General features: G+C 42.3%; 1 protein-coding gene across 3 annotated transcripts in view; it reads left to right on the top strand.

The window, feature by feature from the left end:
- Positions 1-11,343: 11,343 nt before the first annotated feature.
- Positions 11,344-20,464, top strand: part of DPP8 (dipeptidyl peptidase 8) — a 54,397-nt gene continuing 45,276 nt past the window's right edge. Inside the window, exons 1-3 of one of the 3 annotated variants that reach the window (XM_065942060.1) lie at positions 11,344-11,533; positions 13,280-13,416; positions 15,608-15,877. In XM_065942060.1, coding sequence (XP_065798132.1) covers positions 13,380-13,416; positions 15,608-15,877 — 307 coding nt within the window. In that variant the 5' untranslated portion in view covers positions 11,344-11,533; positions 13,280-13,379. Of the gene's footprint in view, positions 11,638-11,820; positions 13,417-15,607; positions 15,878-20,464 lie in introns of those variants that run through there. The other 2 variants (XM_065942059.1, XM_065942061.1) reach the window with 2 other exon arrangements.

Genomic DNA, 20,464 nt, shown 5'->3' with positions numbered 1-20,464 from the left:
CCGGGCGGCGGGGGCCGGGGGCGGGGCCGGGGGGCCGGGGGCCGGGGGCGGGGCCGGGGGCGGGGGCGGGGCCGGGCCGGGGCCGGGGGCGGGCGGCGTGCCGCCGGAGCGCGTGACCCGCCGCTCGCTGCGAACGCCTCGGGAGTTGGCTGGTGCCTTGTCGTTCCCTCTTACCTGCTGGAGGGCGGTTAAAAAATAAGCGTAAAAACTGAAAAACGCTGGAGACTCATGAACCGATCAGCATAGAGAAAGGACTTGGGATTGGTGTATCCGAAAGGTTCCTCCCATTTGTCACTCATTAATTCAACATTTGTTGACCGTCTGCTATGTGCCTGGGCTGCAAAGATAAAACTCCGAAGCTTCAGGAGTAAGTCACAGAACCTGATGTCTTGAAACTCTCAAGTCTATTAAAAGCCGCAAGTAATTATAAACATAATAAGTATGATGATGGTTATAAGGGAAACGGTGGGAAAGCGAGGAAGAGGACGGAAGAGTGTTCTAAGAGAGGAGGGTAGGCGTAAAGGCCGAAGATTTCCAACGCTATCCCGTAGAACTTTATACGATGATGGAAATATTCCATTCTGCGCTGTCCATAACGGTAGCCACTGCCATATGGGGCTTTTGACTACTCGAAATGTGGCTAAAGAGACTGAGAAACTGAATTTTTAATTTCCTTTACTTCTAATTGATTTAAATAGTCGCAAATTAATGGCTATTCTATGGGACAGCGCATGAGACTTGTATCTCTTTAAATAGGAAACCCAAATAGAGAGGACACCAATTTCTATCTAATTTAAACCATCGCGTCTGTATCCACTTTCAGCCCCAAGTCGACTTGCAGCGAAGAATTCGAAAGCAAGCAACATGACAACGAAAAGCAGAAATCGGCGACAAAATTGAACTTTATAATTCAATCTGGTAGTACCCGTTTATTTAGCAAAGTCCTGAGCACAGGGATCCAGAAATGAAATGATGCCAGTTCTCAGAAAACATTTAGCTCAGGGAATAGGTCATATAAAATTTAGAGGGTTTCAATATGAGAAATATGCTGAGCTCACAAAGAGGCAGGGAGGTAGGAGCTGAGGGTTGTAGAAACCAGTAGCAGACATTTGAGAGCAAATCCGTGAGAGCTGGGCTGTGAAATGTGAGGAGGAATTTGATAGAGGAAGAAGCAGAGGTAAGGCAGTAGACCCACAGGGCGGGACTCCAAAGTTGAAGAGATATGGAGGGTTCTGCATATTGGGATGTGGGGGCTTCCCAGGTGAATCAGTGGTACAGGGTTTGCCTGCCAGTGCAGGAGATGCAGGAGACGTGGGTTGCATCCCTGGGTGGAGAAGATCCCCTGGAGAGAGAAATGACAACAGACCCCAGTATTCTTGCCTGGAAAATCCTGTGGACAGAGCCTGGTTGGCTGCAGTCCGTGGGATTGCAGAGTCAAAGGTGACTGAGGGACTGAGCACCCCTGCGCACAGCCTGGGGGTTATGGGCGTGGAGGAGAGAGGTCGCCCTGGGTCTGGAAAGACAGATAGGGATTGGATGAGGGAAGTCTGTTTTAATAGCTCTTTGTACTTTATCCCACAGACACAGAGGAGTCAAGGAAGCTTGTTACAGGAGATAAGCAAAATCACATATGCACTGGGCAAAAAAAAAAAAAAAAAAAAGGTCAGTGAGGAGGAATTAGTAGTAGGCAAACCAGTTGGAGGTGATACAGTCTTCCTGTTATGACATAATGAAAACAGCAACCTTGATAGCCTTGAATTTTAAAAATAAAATATTTTCTTACTTATAAATGTACTTTTATTACGTTGCTTTTACTACAGTGCAGACACAATTTAGGGCACAGTTTAGAAACTGAGGTATAGGAACCAGGCAAATTTTAAATATTCGACTTCAGCTGAATTTTTGCATGTTTATACCTGTATAATTAATTACTATCCAGATCAAGGTCTGGAACATTTCTAGCATACTACATGTTCTTTTATGTCAATATACATTTGCCTACCCTTCCCTACACCCCAATAATTACTATCATGACTTTGATTACCATAGAGTAGTTTTGAATCTCGTGTAAATGGGATCAACATATGTACACTTTGTGTCTGGTTTCTTTCATTCAACGTAATGTATTTGAGATTTATCTGTGTTGTATGAATCATACAACACAAGTATGAATCAGTTCATACTTTTTTGGTTTTTGTATAACGTTTCATTGTATAAACTTATCACAAATTGTCCATTCTCCTGATGATGGACATTGCATTGTTTTCCATTTTTAGCCATGAATATTTATGTACTTGCCTTTTGGTGGATATACTACCCGATTCTCTTGGGTAAATACCTGGAAATGGAATTGCTAGGTCACAGACTATGTATGTTGAGCGTTTGTAGATACTATTAGGCAGTTTTACAAAGAGTTTTGATCAATTTACACTCACACAAGCAACGTTTGAAAGTTCTAGTTGCTCTCAGTCAGTCAGTTCAGTCACTCGGTCGTGTCCAACTCTTTGTGACTCCATGGACCTCATCACGCCAGGCTTCCCTGTCCATCACCAGCTCCCGGAGCTTGCTCAAACTCATGTCCATCGAGTTGGTGATGCCATCCAACCTCCGTCCCCTTCTCCTTCTGTCGTCAATCTTTCCCTGCATCAGGGTCTTTTCCAATGAGTTAGTTCTTCACATCAGGTGGCCAAAATATTGGAGCTTCATCTTCAGCATCAGTCCTTCCAATGAATATTCAGGACTGATTTCTTTTAGGATTGACTGGTTTGATCGTCTTGCAGTCCAAGGGACTCTCAAGAGTCTTCTCCAACACCACAGTTCAAAAACATCAATTTTTGGGCACTCAGTTTTCTTTATGGTCCAACTCTCACATCCATACATGACTACTAGAAAAACCATAGCTTTGACGAGGTGGGTCTTTGTCAGCAAAGTAATGTCTCTGCTTTTTTTTTTTTTTTCTTTATGTCTCTGCTTTTTTAATATGCTGTCTGGGTTGGTCAGAGCTTTTCTTCCAAGGAGCAAGTGTCTTTTAATTTCATGTCTACAGTGATTTTGGAGCCCAATAAAATAAAGTCTCTCACTGTTTCCATTGTTTTCCCATCTATTTGCCATGAAGTGATGCGACTGGATGCTATGATCATAATTTTTTGAATGTTGAGTTTTAAGCCAACTTTTTCACTCTCCTCTTTCACTTTCATCAAGAGGCTCTTTAGTTCTTCTTCACTTTCTGCCATAAGGGTGGTGTCATCTGTGTATCAGAGGTTATTGATATTTCTCCTGGCAATCTTGATTTCAGCTTGTGCTTCATCCAGCACAGCATTTCTCATGATGTACTCTGCATATAAGTAAAATAGGCAGGGTGACAACATATAGCCTTGATATACTTCTTTCCCAATTTAGAACCAGTCTGTTGTTCCATGTCCAGTTAGAACTGGACTGTATGCTTCTTGACCTGCATACAGATTTCTCAGGAGGCAGGTAAGGTGGTCTGGTATTCCCATCTCTTTCAGAATTTTCCACAGTTTGTTGTGATCCACAGAGTCAAAGGCTTTGGCATAGTCAACAAAGCAGATGTTTTTCTGGAACTCTATTGCTTTTTCTAGTTGCTCTATTTCCTTGGTATTTTCAGTCTTTTAAATTTTAGTCATCCTGATAGTGATAGTGAAAGTCACTCAGTCATGTCCGACTCTTTTCGAACCTATGGACTATACAGTCCATGGAATTCTCCAGGTCAGAATACTGGAGTAAGTAGCCGTTCCCTTCTTCAGCGGATCTTCCCGACCCAGGAATCGAACCAACGTCTCCTGCTTTGCAGGCGGGTTCTTTACCAGCTGAGCTACCAGGAAAGCCCTGGTCATCCTGGAGGCTGTATAATATAAATAATTTTAGTCCAGCATATCTGAACCCTGAGATTTATCAACTGACCTCTATCCAAGGTGAATTGAATTCAAGGCTCTTGGTAAGCAAGGAGACTGAATGTTGACATTTTGCCTCAGATGCTCTATGAGAAAAGTTCAGTGGAAGGGGATTTATCCAGACTGGTTCCCCCACCAGTAAGCCACTGGATGACTTCTCTGGGCCTGAGCTTCCATATCATCAATGAGAGCCTCAGAGTCAGTGCCTTCCAATGGGCTTCTCAGCTAGTCCTAGAGTTTCCTGTGAGGACTGCTGTTGTGGACCCCTCTCTCCATGGGAAATAAAAAAAAAAAAAAAGTAGAAACGGGGAAGGGAAAGAGTAGCAGCCAGGTGTAAAAGATAGCAGAGAGGGTAAAAAGGCAGAGCAGGAGTAGCCCTGCCAAGCTGAATTAGGAAGGCCGAGGGTTTTATGATAATGCCAGTCAAATGAAAATGCAAATGAAGCACTGTCTGTTCTACTTTCCAGGCGAGCCTCCCCAGCCGTCTTTGGCCCAGGGTCACCCCTCCCTCCTCTGGCCACCAGAAGCATTTGCTGAGTGCTTTCTGCGGCTGAAGCACACGGTGGAGTGGTGTCATTGCTCAGTCGTGTCCGACTCTCGTGACTCCATGGACTGCAGCCTGCCAGGCGCCTCTGTCCCTGGGATTCTCAAGGCAGAATACTGGAGTGGGTTGCCTTTTCCTTCTCCTGGGGCTGAAGCATATGCTCAGTACATAAATCCTGTACTCCTGCCTTTGGCAAGTCATCATACACATTCTCCTGGTCCAGCGTTTTACAGGAGCTTTTGATATCTATAAGAAACTTCGGAAAATGAACTATTGGATTTGGCTGTGCTGTGCCTCACCCAGGATCACCCAACCAGATATCCTTAACCGAAATCAGGTTACTCTATGTAGATGGCACGAAGTTGAGAGGGGAGAGACTGAGCGATCAGCCCAGGCATCTCCTGGGCAATCTGTGCACCCAGCTCATATCCCTGTAACCTCTTACCTATGCCAAGAGGGTGGTGAGCATTGCAGCCAATCATTGCTGTAAAAACCTTCCCCTCAACCTGTCAATCCCCAGTTCAGATGACTGGGCAGAGATGCCCCTTGAGTGTGGGGAGTGGCCTTTGCACCCTGTCAATTTGACCTACCTGATAAGTCTTGGCTTTCTGGGCTGCTCATATGGTTGCCGGGAAGACAGTTGGTGTGCTACCGTTTATGGAAAAATAATGGGGTGGAGAGAGGAATACTGCATTTACATATAAGCATTTGTTTATGGGCAAACTTAGGCAAACTCCAAGAGATGGTGAGGGAGAGGGAGGCCTGGCATGCTGCAGTCCATGGGGTTTGGAAAGAGACCGAGACAACTTGTGACTGAACAACAATAAATTTATGTATGGGGTTGGCCAAAAAGTTCATTCGGGCTTTTCTGTACGCTGTTACAAAAGAATTTTTGGCCAAGTCAATATCATAAAATGGGCTTCCCAGGTGACCCAGTGGTTAAGAATCCGCCTGCAATGCAAGAGACACGAGATCAGTCCCTGGGTCAGGAAGATCCCCTGGAGAAGAAAATGGCAACCCGCCCCAGTATCCTTGCCAGGGAAATCTCGTGGATAGGGGAACCTGGTGGGCTACAGTCCAGGGGTCGCAAAAAAGAGTCTAATACACACACACATTAAAATATTACATAGAAAGTATATGCAAGAATCTAATAACCTCAGTTTCTTGTGGGGAGGGAAACAGTGACTCAAAGACCAGCAGAGGAGAATATTTTTACTATATACCCTTTTATTCAAAAAATTAAACATGAAAATAAAATTAACTGAAAAGGATCCTTTTTGTTATGGCAGCTTGGTTTGCACTATGCCTCCAAAAGGTACAAAATATAGAGGAAGTGGAAAAACAATCTCTAACCCATCGGATACGATGTAGTCAACTGCTATTACATGCTTGTGATCTGTTTCCTCAACTAGGTCAGGGGTTCCCAGTCTTTTTGGTACCAGGGACGGATTTCATGGAAGACAGTTTTTCTACAGACAGGGCAGATGGTTGGGGGATGATTCAATCGCGTTACATTTATTGTGCACTTTATTTCTAATCTAATGCTGCTGATCTGACAGGAGGTACCAGTCCATGGTCCAGAGGCTGGGGACCTCTGAACTAGGTTGCAAACCTCCCTGCAACACAGATTGTCTCCTTTTGGTATCCTGTAGCATCTAGTACAATGTTTTAGAAAGTAAATGCTTAAAATGTGCATGTTGATGATAATGCCCGGTGCTAGAAAAGTTTTAGTGAAATTGGCACACTCATGCTGAGTGTAGCTAAGGGCAATGTGAATTCATGGCATCATTTTGAAAGGCAATTTTGCAAGAGGTAGCAAGAAAAATGGAGATGTTTATGCTGGTTGGCTTTGTGATTACCCTTTGGAGATTTTATTCTAAGACAATAATTTCAAGGAAGAAAGATATATATATGAAGATGTTTTCAGTGTTACATAGAAAAACATTGGGACTTAAGAATGACCAAATGAATTGTGGTATGACAATTCAGTAGAAAAACTATACAGCTGTAAAATAATAAGAAACTAGCAGTATTGAAAACATTTATGATAAAAGATACAAAAATTTTGATTACAACTTTATATAGTGGTAAGATACTAGGGAGTAACTTGTGTTTTTGCTTTCTTCCTTTTTAACCCTTGATCCTTCCCAACAGAGGGAGCTAGCATGAAGCAACCATTGCTTTCTGGGAGTTGTAACTTTGGGGTTAGAAAACAAAGACATCAGACTCTTCTCTTTTAACCTCAGTTGAACATTCAAGACAAAATATTTGGAGTAATATGCAAACTAAATAAAAATTTTCGGGACACTCTTTCTGCCACCTCCTAATGTCTATGTCAGAAGCTTTCTCTATCTCCTTTTATACTTTAATAAAACTTTATTAAAAAATTTCCAAGTATAAGAGGGAGGAGAATGTTTACAGATGAGAGAAATAAAAAGAGAGGCCTGATATCAATCTGTTAGTAAGGAGAGGAGCCAGGATGGGAAACCAGGACTGCCTGACTCCAGAAATCCGGGCTCTGACCCATGTCATGAGTACCTGAGCAGAAGTACCACTGCCTGAAGATCATGGACTGGTAGATGCAGAAGGACTGGGAGACAGGTTGGTCTCTGAGAGGCCCAGTGTGAAAAGGGGTCAGGTTTTCTAGAACATGAGGTCAGAACTGCAGGTGTTCTCAGTCATGTCCAACTCTTTGTGACCTCCTGGGCTGCAGCCTCCCAGGTTTCTCTGTCCATGGAATTTTCCAGGCAAGAATACTGGAGTGGGTGGCTATTTCAGGGGTTCTTCCTGACCCAGGGAAGAACCTACCTCAGGGGAAATAGTTTATTACCTACTTCAGGGTTCTTCCAGGAATCGAACCCTTGTCTCCTGCATTGCTGGCAGATTCTTCCCACTGAGCCACCTGGGAAGCCCAAACTTATGTATGAGGACTTGATTACCTCAAATAGATGTGGACTTCAAGATGCAGTCCAGAGACTTCCTTCGTTGCCCAGGAGTTAAGAATCTACTTTCCAATGCAGGGGACACAAGTTCTATCCCTGTTCTGGGAATAAGATCCTATAAAAGAGGCAAGAGGGGCTACTGAACCCCTGTGCTTCTGAACCACAACTAGAAAGAAGGCCACAGGCCACAAGGGGAAAAAAAAAAGATCCTCCAGGCTGCCGCTAATACCCAACCAACTAATATCTGATGTAGCCAAATTTAAATTTTAAAAAAAAATTTTTTTTTAAGTCACAGCCAGGGTTCCCTGGAAAGGGTTCTCACTTGGCCTTACCACTCTAGCTTTCACTCACACTTACCTGCCTGCTGACCATTATGTCAGAATATGATTGTTTTATGATGCTTTTTGATTTGTTTTGATCACCAAGGGTGGATTTGTATCAGCCCCACCATGCTATTTATTCAGACCCTGTGTGCCAGATAACTTGCCTTTTCCTGAGGCATTTCTAGAGTGTGGCCTACTATGATATAGTTAAATAGGCTTTGTCAAGCACACACACACAGGTTTGGCAAGGCCCAGACGTGACTGATTCAGCCAGTAAATATACAAGGAGCCAGTTTAGGGACTTCCCTGGCAGTCCAATGGTTAAGAGCCCACCCTTCCAAGGCAGGGGTATGTGGGTTCAATTCCTGGCCGGGAAACTAAGATCCCACATGCTATGTGGCATGGTCAAAAAAAATAAAAAATAAAAAAGCAAGGAGCCAGTTTAGCCTCAGACGGTTTATTACTTCATATACCACAAAAGGAAGAATGCATCAAGGTGCCAGCTACCAGGGATCCTTATCCCACATATGAAAAAGGACACTGCTGAAACAAAAGGGGCCAGGTGACCGCAATGTAAGTTCTGGGATAACTGCCTGCTGAGGAGCCAGTTCTAGGCTGCAGCTAAGAGGTTTTTATATTCTCAGCTCTATTCTGGGGGGTTGGGGGGGATGGGGCAGAAAGTCTCCAGCTCATCAGAACCTGCAGGGGGACAAGGTCTTCAGAGGCTTCTGGTCCTCTCCAGTTTCAGAAAAGTCACAAAGCATCCTGCTACAACTCAGGTAAGTATCGGTTTGACCCTTTTACCTGGGAGGGAGGTCTTTGTGGTTACCAAGGTGGTCAGGGTCCATGAAGGAGATGTTCGCCCTCAACTTTCTCAGGGTTAGAGGCTTTTTAAGCCTGCCATGTGTATGGATGCTTAGTCACTCAGTTGTGTCCAACTCTTTGCAACCCTTTGGACTGCATCCCACCGGGCTTCTCTGTCCATGGAATTTTCCAGGCAAGAATACTGGAATGGGTTGCTATTTCTTGCTCCAAGGGTCTTCCTGACCCAGGGACTGAACCCTTGTCTCCTGTGTCTCCTGCATTGCAGGCAGATTCTTTACCCACTGAGCTATGAGGGGAGCCTTAACCCTGCCACAGAAAGAGAAAATAAGGCTGAAAACAAGAAATCTGAATTCAAATCTAGTTCAGTCCATCATTAGCCATATGACTTCAGAAAATCTTTTGCCTCTCTGGAGTGCATTTGTTTGTTTTGAGGGGGTTGGTGTTTTTCTTTTCTCTGAGCTTTACTGTTAATTTCTTTTTTTTACTTTATATTGATATAGCTGATTAACAATGCTGCATTACTTTCAGGTCTATAGCAAAGTTATACACATACATGTCTCTATCCCTTTTCAAGTCATTTTCCCGTATAGCTTATTAAAGAGTATTAAGCAGGGTTCCCTGTGCTACACAGTAGGTCCTTGTTGGTTACCTATTGGAGCTCTTTTTTTTAATCAATAAAATTATATAGTTTTTGTTTGCTTTTGAGGAGATCTTTGTCCTATTATTTGAATGTAAACTGCACAAAGTCCAGGATTTTGCCTACTTTGTTCACTATTACAGCCTCAGTGCTTGGACAGTGTCAGGCACGTGGCGGGGATTCAGTAAACATTGTTGTTGTTGTTCAGTCGCTCAGTCATGTCTGACACTTTGCAACCCCATGGACTGCAGGCAGCTTCCCTGTCCTTCAGGATCTTCTAGAGCTTGCTCAAACTCATGTCCACTGAGCTGATGATGCCATCCAACCGTCTCATCCTCTGTCGCCCCCTTCTTGTCCTGACCTCAGTCTTCCCCAGCATCAGGGTCTTTTCCATTGAGTAGGCTCGTCACAGCAGGTGGCCAAAGGACTGGAGCTTCAGCATCAGTCCTTCCAGTGAATATTCAGGGTTGATTTCCTTTAGGATTGACTGGTTTGATCTCTTTGCTGTCCAAGGAACTCTCTAGAGCCTTCCCCAGGACCACAGTTCAAAAGCATCAATTCTTTGGTGCTCACTCTTCTCTATGGTCCAATTCTCACATCCTTGACTACCGCAAAAACCACAGCTTTGGCTATATGGACCTTTGTTGGCAAAGTGATGTCTCTGTTTTTAAATACGCTGTCTAGGTTCATCATGGCTTTTCTTCCAAGGAGCAAGCATCTTTTAATTTCATGGCTGTCCGAAGTGATTTTGGAGCCCAAAAATATAAAGTCTCTCACTGTTTGCATTTTTCCCCCATCTGTCTACCATGAAGTGATGGGACTGGATGCCATGATATCTTAGTTATTTGAATGTTTAGTTTAAAGTCAGCTTTTTCACTAATGAAATGAAGATGTTTTATTTATCTTGTTAGCATGTGCATTCAAAGTCCTTTCAGGTGTTTTGTGTTTGTTTTAATTTTTTTGCACAAAATTCATAAAGGAGTCCAGTGAAAAAATGGCTATACTTTTAGGGGAACAACTGAAAAAAAAAACTCTGAGTGAACTCACATTTAAGTTCAGGGTGAATAATTATACTGAGGAGTAGAACATGGCACCCAAATGGATCTTTTATTAGGGCTATTACAATAAACCCTCATGACACCTCTGACAAATGGTTCCTTGCAATAATAGAAAATAGGGAAGGCCCAACTTGTCCACTGTTGCATTCTACACCTAGCACTTTCCCAGTCATCTCCCAAGGCTCCTTTTTCCTCTTTCAGCCAATGTGTAGTGCAGAATAGAAAATAAATTACCTGCCAAGAGACCTGCCTCTGGTTCTGCTAAGAGCAAGATCACTCACTTCCCTGCCCTGAGCCCCAGTTTCTTCATCTTTATGTATTTGTATAACACACATGGTTTTCCTTAATTGTAACTAAGTGATGGTAGTATATCACTTTCGCAGATGAAGAAACCATGGCTCAAAGAGACTAACCCGCTGAAGGTCATTAATTAGTACCAGAGCCAAGCTTTCTGACTCCAAGTTCAGATTTCTTTGTGTGTCGGTTGCTCAGTCGTGTCCGACTCTTTGTGATGCCATGGACTGTAGCCCACGGGGCTCCTGTGTCCATGGAATTTTCCAGGCAAGAATACCGGAGTGGGTTGCCATTTCCTTCTCCAGGGGAATCTTTCCAACCCAGGGATCGAACCCAGGTCTCTCACATTGCAGGCGGATTCTTTACCATCCGAGCCACCAGGGACGTCCTTTCAGGTTTCTCTGCACCAATGAGACACCTAGAAATCCCCAGGCGGAGGTCCCTTCCGTCTCCATGCCTTCTCCATGAAGGGACAGGGATTTTTGCCTGACTTGGTCCCTGTTCTAATCTCAGCGTCTACAGTTCCGCCTGGCACATAAGAGGCACTCAATATGCATTTGTCGAAAGCAAAAAAAAAAAAAAAAAAAAAGATGAGACGTGCCACAATTCTTCCTGTAATTTCCAGCAAGTTACTGCCGCTTTCTGGATTTGTTCTGTCCCCCACTCTCGCGCAGTTTCTTTCCCGCCCCTCCGTCGCTCCTCTGGCCACTAGACGGCACTGTCGGAAGCGAACCCCGTCTAACAGAGAGCGGCGCCCTTCTTGGCCCCGTTGCGCCTTCCCCGGTCGGAGGGCAGCACGCAAGAAACCGGAAGTGCCGGAGCCGCCGCCGCCGCCGTCTTTAAGTGCAGTGTTCACCCCTTCGGTTACTGCGGGCGCCGTCGCCAAGGAAGCCGCTGCAGCCGGGTCTGGAGTGGAGGCGGCGCGGCATGAAGCGGCGCAGGCCCGCTCCTTAGCGCGCGTCAGGACGGTCCGGGCGGGGCCGGGGAGGGGGGAAGGTGCAGTATCCGCCCTCTCTCCTTCCCCTTCGCCCGCGGGGCCTGCGCCCCTGCCCACTCGGGCCTCTCCGCCTCTCGGAGGAGCTGCCCGGCGCATTCTCCCGGTTAGCTCGCTCTGCGGTTCACCCGGCGCGCCGCCGTGCGCGGGCCACAGCCGGTGGTGGAGCCCCAGTTGCCGGAACAGGAAGCCGAGGCGCTCAGATTCCGAGTCAGCCAACGTTCAGTGGGCGCCCCCTGAGCGCTGGGTGCTGGCCGCCGGACTTCCACGTCCGTTATCTTAATTGAGCCTTGCTGGGGTTGGGAGCCGGGTGTTGTCCAGGCTTACAGATGAGAAGCGGAAGTCCTCAGAGGCAGAGGGATTTGCCTAAAGTCCGACTGTGGCAGACCGGATTCGGACTGAGATTTTCTGGTTTCCTAGCTGTTCTTTCTACTGCCCCATTTCTAGGTCGATTCCCTTCCTCCTGGTTCACTGGCCCCTTCTCATTCTATCTCACCCACCAGGGCAGGATAGGTTCTTTTCTTTCCTATTTCAAACCTGTCCGCTCACACATTTTTCTTCTTAAGTCTTGGCACCTTCCCAAGTCCCTTTAATATTCTCTGCTACACTTCTGCTCTTCTTCATTCTAGCTCTCAAGGTCTTTGCCCACTTTGTGATAATAAACCTCTCAACTAGCTGTGGATCCTGGCGAGGGAAATAACTGGGCTTCAGTGAGGCTTGGGGTGTTTTAAGTGGACATACTGGCGCCTGGATTAAAAGTTAAGGAATGATATTTGAGTGGGCCCAGATTCAAGAGTCCTGTTTTCTAACCTGACATGCTCTTCTCTGAATGAGAGTCTTGGTGCATGAGAAGGTGTCTTGACCTCTTGGTCCTGTTGTTGGCAGTGTTAGCACAACTTCAGTTTTTCCCCTCCCCTTTGCCAGTGACCCACATGTCTCTCCATCACCTGTCAGGGCTATGAAAGCCTCTGATTTAAAACCTATAACCAAATAACGGGTGTAATCACAGACTCTGCTTTTTTTCTTTTACTAAGCCAGAATTTCAACAAACTTAACCACATCCGTTTTTCAGAGAAGTTACCTAATTCAGTTATCAATATTTTCGGAGTATACATGGAAAGGAAAGAAGCGAAAATGGAGTGCACTGAAAATGGATAGTACATTCTTTATCTTGTGAAAATCTTGATGTTAGCAGCATGTTCTCTTTCCACAGAAGTGGCCTGTTGTTGTATTAATAGTTCTTACTGGTTATTATACTGAATCTGTTCTGTCTCCAATCTGCTAAATATGAATTCTGTAAAATAATACAAATTGATTATTATGTAAAAGACAGAAAAACAGGACCAGGCACAGAGAAATAAATTTTATTATCCATTATCTATCATTTTGAAGAATTTGTAATAGCCACTGAGTAATCTCACATCTGTATGCCTTTTATACTTTTTTTCTTTTATACTTTTAAAAGAATTTCTATAATTTACCTTTTAATATGTATCTAGATGTCAGGATTAAACTACTGTGTAGATAGTCTTTGGAGTAAATTCAGCTGTATATTTCTAAAGTAAACTCATTTTATAATTTTCAGAAAATGCAGATACAAAATAATCCAGGCATTGTATATTATGTCAAAAAGAATATCAGTTCTAAGTACTATTTGAGACTTTAGGTTTAGTATTTTGGGGGCACATATGATCCATTTTGATAACGATCAACAGGCTTATATCTTATTTCATTATCCTGGTGAGCAGGATTGGATGGTGAGAAAAGGAAAGACTCCTGTGAGAAGAGAACAGGATGAGCAGAGGGATCTATGCTTGAAGTTGAGTCACTTGAAAAAGATCTCTTTGAATGTGGAAGAGATCTGAACAGATGAAAATACAATCAGGTAGGCACCAGGGAAGGGCCTCAAGTGAAGAGGTAGGTGGGGCAGTGAAATAAATGCACAATACTGAGAATGTGTACTGACCTATTTTCTAATTGTTGAAATTAGAAAACTCTGGTCACATATTTTGAGAATGTATACATAAGGTGTTATGGAAATATGGAAATTAGTTACACATTTGTATATATTACTAAAATTATGTAATCAGGTCTATGCAAGGAAATGCAGAATATACAGTTACCATAAAATACAGAGTAGTAGTGTCATTTGAACTGTAGAATGTGTGTGTATGTGAGAGAGAGTGGAGAAAGAAATGGTGAGTGTGGGCATCTAGTACGATTTAGGAATATCTGATAGTTATGCTTAAGTGCAAGGTAATGTAAGTTTTACGTACAAGAGATGTCAGTAGCTCAAGAAGCTGGGCGGTGAGCTTGGGAAGTCTGTCTACTGAGCTTCCCTGTTCCATCCCCATGCTCTATTGTTTAAAGCAGTGATTTGGAGATGAAGTTCCAAATTTAACACAAGGAGTGGACAAGAATGAGCCCGGTTTGTATATCTCCTTGTTTAACCTGTCCCTCACACTCTTAGGAGTCAAACTAGATCCATTTATATATTTGATAGAAAACAGACCTCCACCAGCTTTTAGATGGGCAAACAACCACTGCTGTCATATACTGCTACTTAACATCAGTGCGCTGAGTATCAGCTGAGCTGAATGACTTTTTATTGAGCTGTGTGGATTTTAATCATTGGAGGTAAATGCCCAGTTGTAATAATGTCCAAGTTGTATACCTATAAAACTCTCGAAATAGGTTTTCTGACTGCTGTTGCTACTGTTATATTGAAAATGGCAGTGTAATTCACTGTAACTTGAAAAAAGACACTGTATCCTAGCCATCCAGTTCTGTTCATTTCACCACCCACCATACCTGATGGAGTAATTCACAGCCTACACCTGCTAGTCTTTTTCTCTGTGGTTGGTCGTTTTTTTACCATGAACTCCTGTTAACCTGTGGAATTAAACCTTAAAAAAGATGTTCAATTTACAGCTGTGTATTGACTTTTGTTGTAGAAATGGTTAATAATTATGTGAATTGGTTACACAAATGCAGTGTAGTTCATCTTCCAGGTCCTCATGTTTTTGACATTTATTAGTTCAAAAAGAGCAGGTTGCCCCAAATTTTTGTGTTGCTTCTTTTTGGTAGTGTTATAAATAATGCAAGTCAGAATATCTTAACAGTGGCTTATAATAGCACTTCTTGTTATTTTCTTTGATACTTTGCACCTGTTACATCTAAATATTGAACTGGATAGAGAAGAAAATCTTCTGGATTTGTAAAATGAAAGAAACATCATTACTAGATGAAATGTTAATATTGTTTTGGAGTTGAACTGGTAAATTGGGTTCAGACTTTTGTCAAAATATTGATAGTACAAACATTAAATGTTTTCTGCATAAATTACAACTAAAGCCACTTTCTTCTCTTATTTAACCATGAGAGTAAAAGTTGTGTAATCTATAATAAGAGTATAAAGTTACACAAGGGATGGCCAAATAATGCTATCTAGGCAAGAGCAAAAGACAAGAAAAACATACCAACCAGTTAGGTCTTTTGGTGTTTGGAATTCCCATTTAAAAGGAAACTGTATTATCTTGGGTAAATGCTCCAGGAAGATATTACAAGTACATTTTTTTGCAACAATTTTATTAGTGTTCTACTTGGTTGTGATTATTTCTGTTAGCTGAAGTCCACAATTTATCAAATGTATTACTTTTTTAAAGTGCAAAAACACTTCACTCCCTTGGCACATTTAGCTTCACTATTGACATGCTCTTCGAAGGAACATAGCAGCCAATTTGCATATGGCCTGTTTCCTTCCAGTGTGGGAAAGAAGAAGGAATTTTGGCAAGAGATACCTAAGGAGAGCCTTTTATAAAAGTTCCCAAAGAGATTTATAGTCACTGTGAAATAGACATGACCTCAATTTTTTTTTAAATCTCAGTTTCAAACTGAACACAGAGAAGGGGGAGCTATTGCTTTTCTTACTAAGTTTCATTGCAACTGTACTGAAAAGCATTTTTTCCCTCTTTTTGGGGTAGTAGGAGGACCCTAATTAGGCTGTCATTCTGATTAACTAGTAAGAGAGGACAGACCTGTGAACTTCATGTGGCTTATTTATTTATTTATTTTAGGAAAATGCAACATGGCAGCAGCGATGGAAACAGAACAGCTGGGTGTTGAGATCTTTGAAACCGCAGAGTGTGAGGAGAATATTGAATCACAGGATCGGCCTAAATTGGAGCCATTTTATGTCGAGCGATATTCCTGGAGTCAGCTTAAAAAGCTGCTTGCTGATACCAGAAAATATCATGGCTACATGATGGCTAAGGCACCACATGATTTTATGTTTGTGAAGAGGAATGACCCAGATGGGCCTCATTCGGACAGGATCTATTACCTTGGTGAGTATAGTCATAGTTTCTGAAAGGAAATGCTTTCTTAATTGAAAATTAGAAGCTAGATGCAACTGGCACTCAAATTTTGATGAATAAATAAGTGAATCAGTGATGGTTCCACTAAAGAGAAAAAAACAATTTGAAGAACTTCAGTTTTGGTACTGTTTTAATTTTTTGTCCCATTAATTTTGTTTTTATTTGCTGATAACAAATCATCTATTGATCATGATCTTACTTTCAAAGTAAAGATACCAGATATTACTTCTTCCTAAAACTAATTTAAAATGACTTTCCTTCAGAATGGTCAGATTCTTTAGGAATGGTGGAAGAGGAACACAAATAATAAAACCAGTAGTTTGTTCCCACTCTCAACAGCTGCTGCTTTCATTTTTTAAAATCAAGGCTGGTCTTGGTCTCTTCTTCCTGAGCCCATTCAGTCCAGATTTAAGATGTGTCGACATGAAGTATATTATATCACTGATTGACGTTTTTTGTTTCTTTTTTGTTTATACACCTTAAATGCTTTACTAAGTAAAAGGAATTGGTAGTAAAGACAGCACCAAGCTTGCTTAGGCACAGCTGATAGCCCAGCTGCTAAAGAATCTGCCTGCCATGCAGGAGACCCTGGTTCGATTCCTGGGTTGGAAACATCCCCCTGGAGAAGGGGTAGGCTACCCACTCCAGTATTCTTGCCTGGAGAATCCCCAAGGACAGAGGAGCCTGGTAGGCTGCAGGCCATGGGGTTGCAAAGAATTGGACACAACCGATCGACTCAGCACAGCACAGTGGTGAGAGAAATGACTGATCTATCACATACAGAGGCGCAGGCAGTGAGGAAGAAGGCGACCTTGGAGTCAGAAGCCTAGGCTCTGGTATCAGCTCCATGGCTGACTTACTGACCCTGTGGGTCTCAGTTTCCTCATCTGTCAAGACAAGCATTAATATCGATCTCATAGGATTGTCTTAAGTGTTGAGTTGGCCAAAAAGTTTGTTTGGGTTTTTGTACGCTCATGTGGAAAAACCTGAATGAACTTTTTGGCCAACCCCAATTTAAACAAATGTTAATAAACACAATACTATTCTTGTACAACCAAAACAAATTTTACTACGGCTAGTTTGAAGAAGAAAACTAAAAAGGAAAAGAAAATAAAATTTTTTGTTAAGTAATCTCCCAAGCAGTTGTCTGCACTACAGTATTATTTTTTAGGATTAGAAATAACAGTTGTAAAAAATACATTTAAAAAAAAAAAAGAAATAATAGTTGTAAATTGTAGTATGCTACCTGGTATTCACCAACTGGTAATTATTTGTACTATTATTAGCTTAAGTCCCAAGAGCCCTTTCATTCATTCATCAATCGTTGAATACATTTATTGAGAGATGGTGCTGAAATGTTTAGGTAAGTTGTCTGAGTGAAAGTGAAAGTCTTTCCGTCATGCCTGCTATTTGTGATCCCATGGGCTATAGCCCAAGAATACTGGTGTGGGTAGCCATTCCTTTCTCCAGGGGATCTTCCCAACCCAGGGATCGAACCCAGGTCTCCTGCATTGCAGGCAGCTTCTTTACCAGCTGAGCCACAAGGGAAGCCCAAGTCATCTGAGTAGGAAATACATATATATCTTTCTCAAGAAACTTATTCTACGGCTTTATTGGAAGCAGAAAATCAGACTTTCCCTTGATTGGAGAAGCATTATAAGAAAAGCTCATCCATAATTGCTAAATCAGGCAATTTGGTTGGAAGAGAGTTTGGGCAAAATTAGGGGAGAAGGCCTTATATTTTGTATAGTATTTAAAAATTTTAGCCATACTGTCTGTAATTCTTAAATGTAAACAAATGTCTCACAAAAATGTTTATGAATTACTGTTAAAAGTGCTTACCAAAAGGGATTTCACCCCTAGTACAGTAGTTGAAATGGGATCCCAAGCCCATAAACTTTGGAGTTCCTTCATGTAGTCGTTCTATGCTATTTTATTTTCCTAAGCCACAGCCTGAGGGAATGGATGTTTGGTTGGTGTTGGTTGGTAGAGTGAGAAAGAAAAGAATGTGAGCGATGAGAACTCTGAAGGAACAGAGGTCCCAGAGTAAACCCCCACAGCTAAGAGGTGGGTGGCAAAGGAAGGGCTGAGGTGAGTCTGAGGGCACTGACCTCCTGACGTGCCTTTGTTTACTAAGTTTTTAAAAATAGATCTCCTGCCCTCCTCCAAAACCATTTTTTTTAAAGAGATATTAGCTGCATGAGTCCACATGAGTAATTATAGATTTTTTTTTTAAAGCAATTTCAGAGTATTCCATTATATAATTGTGCCATATTTTACTTTGAAAGTGAAAGAAAGTGAAAGTGAAGTTGCTCAGTTGTATCAGACTCTTTGCGACCCCATGGACTGCAGCCTCCCAGGCTCCTCTGTCCATGGGATTCTCCAGGCAAGAATAGTGGAGTGGGTTGCCATTTCCTTCTCCAGGGATTCTTCCCGACCCAGGGATCGAACCCAGGTCTCCCGCATTGCAGGCAGGCGCTTTAACCTCTGAGTCACCAGGGAAGCCCGACTCAGACCCCTAATAATGGACATTTAGGTCTTTCTATTGGTATTATCAAAAATGAGGGAGCAAATATCACTGTAGATCATTTTGTACATGTGTGAATTTACTTACTAGGAGTAATTGCAAAGAGTGGAATTACTAGGACAAAAGGTGTACAGGTTCTGAATTCTTATTGATATTGCCAAATTACCCTTCCATGGAGGTTGTAGAGTTTACATCCCTGTCAGCATTGTCTCAGAGTATGTATTTCTCTACCTGTACCAATAGTGAGTGAGCAAACATTTATCTTTCCCAATCTAATTGGTGAACAGCAATCCCTCACTGTAATTTTTTTAATTTCTTATTTTTTTAATCGAAGTATAATTGACATATTAGTTTCATGTGTACAACATAATGATTCAATATTTGTATACATTGTGAAATGACCATTACAGTAAGTCAAATTAACATCTGTCACATACAGTTAATAAAAAAAATTCTTTCCTTGTGATAAGAACTATTACGACTTATTCTCTTAGCAACTTTCAAATATGCAATACGGTATTATTAATTATAGGCATCGTGCTGTACATTATGCCTCCATGTTTCATTGTAGTTTTAATTCGTATTTCTCCTATGAGTGAAGTTGAGCATCCTTTCACATATTTAAAAGGCATTTGTGTTTTTTTCCTGTGACTGATCTGTTTGTAATCACTGTCTGTTTTTTATTGGGTTGTGGGTACTTTTCTTGTCAACTTAAAGCATTTTTTGGTACAGTGAGGGAATTAATCCATTGTGATATTTTTTCCCTGAAGTTGAATGTTTTTTTACCTTTGGTGCCTTTTGCCCTTTTGTAGGGATTTGTGGGGTTTGTTTTTTTTTTTGGTAGTTAAATTTTTACTTTTTATGTAGCTTTGTATCCCATCTAGACATCTAGAAAGGCTATCTCAACTCCAGATTGTATTTTTTTAAATCTTTATGTACTTTGGACTTTGTTTTGCTCCATTGATCCATCTGTCCAATCAAGTGCCAATACTGTGCTGCTCTTACTATTATCACTATAACTTTAGATGTTTTACTGTTTGATAGTAAACAAACAGTACTTTTCATTACTCCTTTTCATATTTGTCCTGATTGTTTTTGTTTGCTTGTTCTTCTGTGAGAACTTTAAATTAGCTTAAAGCTCCTTTCTCTCAATCCTACTTAAACTGTGTTAGGATTGCATTATCTTTATGGATGAAGTTAGGAAAATGGACAGTCTTTAAAAATGTATTTATTTTTGGCTGTGCTGGGTCATGATTTCTGGGCTTCCTCTAGTTGCAGTGAGCAGGGGTTATTCCTCTTTGTTGGCGTGCTCAGGCGTCTCATTGCAGTGACTCCTCTTGTGCGGAGCTCAGACTAGTGCTCGAGGCGTCAGTAGCTGCCTCGCCTGGGCTCCGTGGTGTGATGCACATGTTTAGTTGCCCTGTGATAAGTGGAATCTTCCTGGACCACGGATCGAAACCGTGTCCTCTGCACCGGCAGGCTGATTCTTAACCACTGGACCACCAGAGAAGTCCTCTTTAAAGTAATGAGCTTTTCAAGAAAGTTGTATGCCATTTTATTTGCTCAAGTGTTTTATATCTACCTGAATATTAATTTTTTCCATATAAGTTTGTTTCAAAAAATTAATATACTTCAGACACCAGTAAATACTGTTGTGTCAACAAGGAAGAAACAATGGGAAAAGGTCATTCTGTGTTACACAGAACTGCAGTGTGTGCACTTTAGACATTTTTATTGGTCTCAGTTGAATCCTGGAAGACGTGAAACAGTAGCAGTTTCAAGAGGGGAATGTGAAGGGATTGTGGGAAGTGACTATCACTTGAGGATAGATGCTGCTGCCGCTGTTGCTGCTAAGTCGCTTCAGTTGTGTCCGACTCTGTGCGACCCCATAGACGGCAGCCCACCAGGCTCCGCTGTCCCTGGGATTCTCCAGGCAAGAACACTGGAGGGGGTTGCCATTTCCTTCTCCAAGGCATGAAAGTGAAAAGTGAAAGTGAAGTTGCTCAGTCGTGTCTGACACTTTGCCACCC

This window comes from Muntiacus reevesi, chromosome 7 (genome assembly GCF_963930625.1).
Source record: "Muntiacus reevesi chromosome 7, mMunRee1.1, whole genome shotgun sequence".
NCBI classification, from domain to species: Eukaryota; Metazoa; Chordata; class Mammalia; order Artiodactyla; family Cervidae; genus Muntiacus; species Muntiacus reevesi.
The sequence above is the reverse complement of the archived record's forward strand: the minus strand, read 5'-3'. Positions and strand labels throughout refer to the sequence as shown.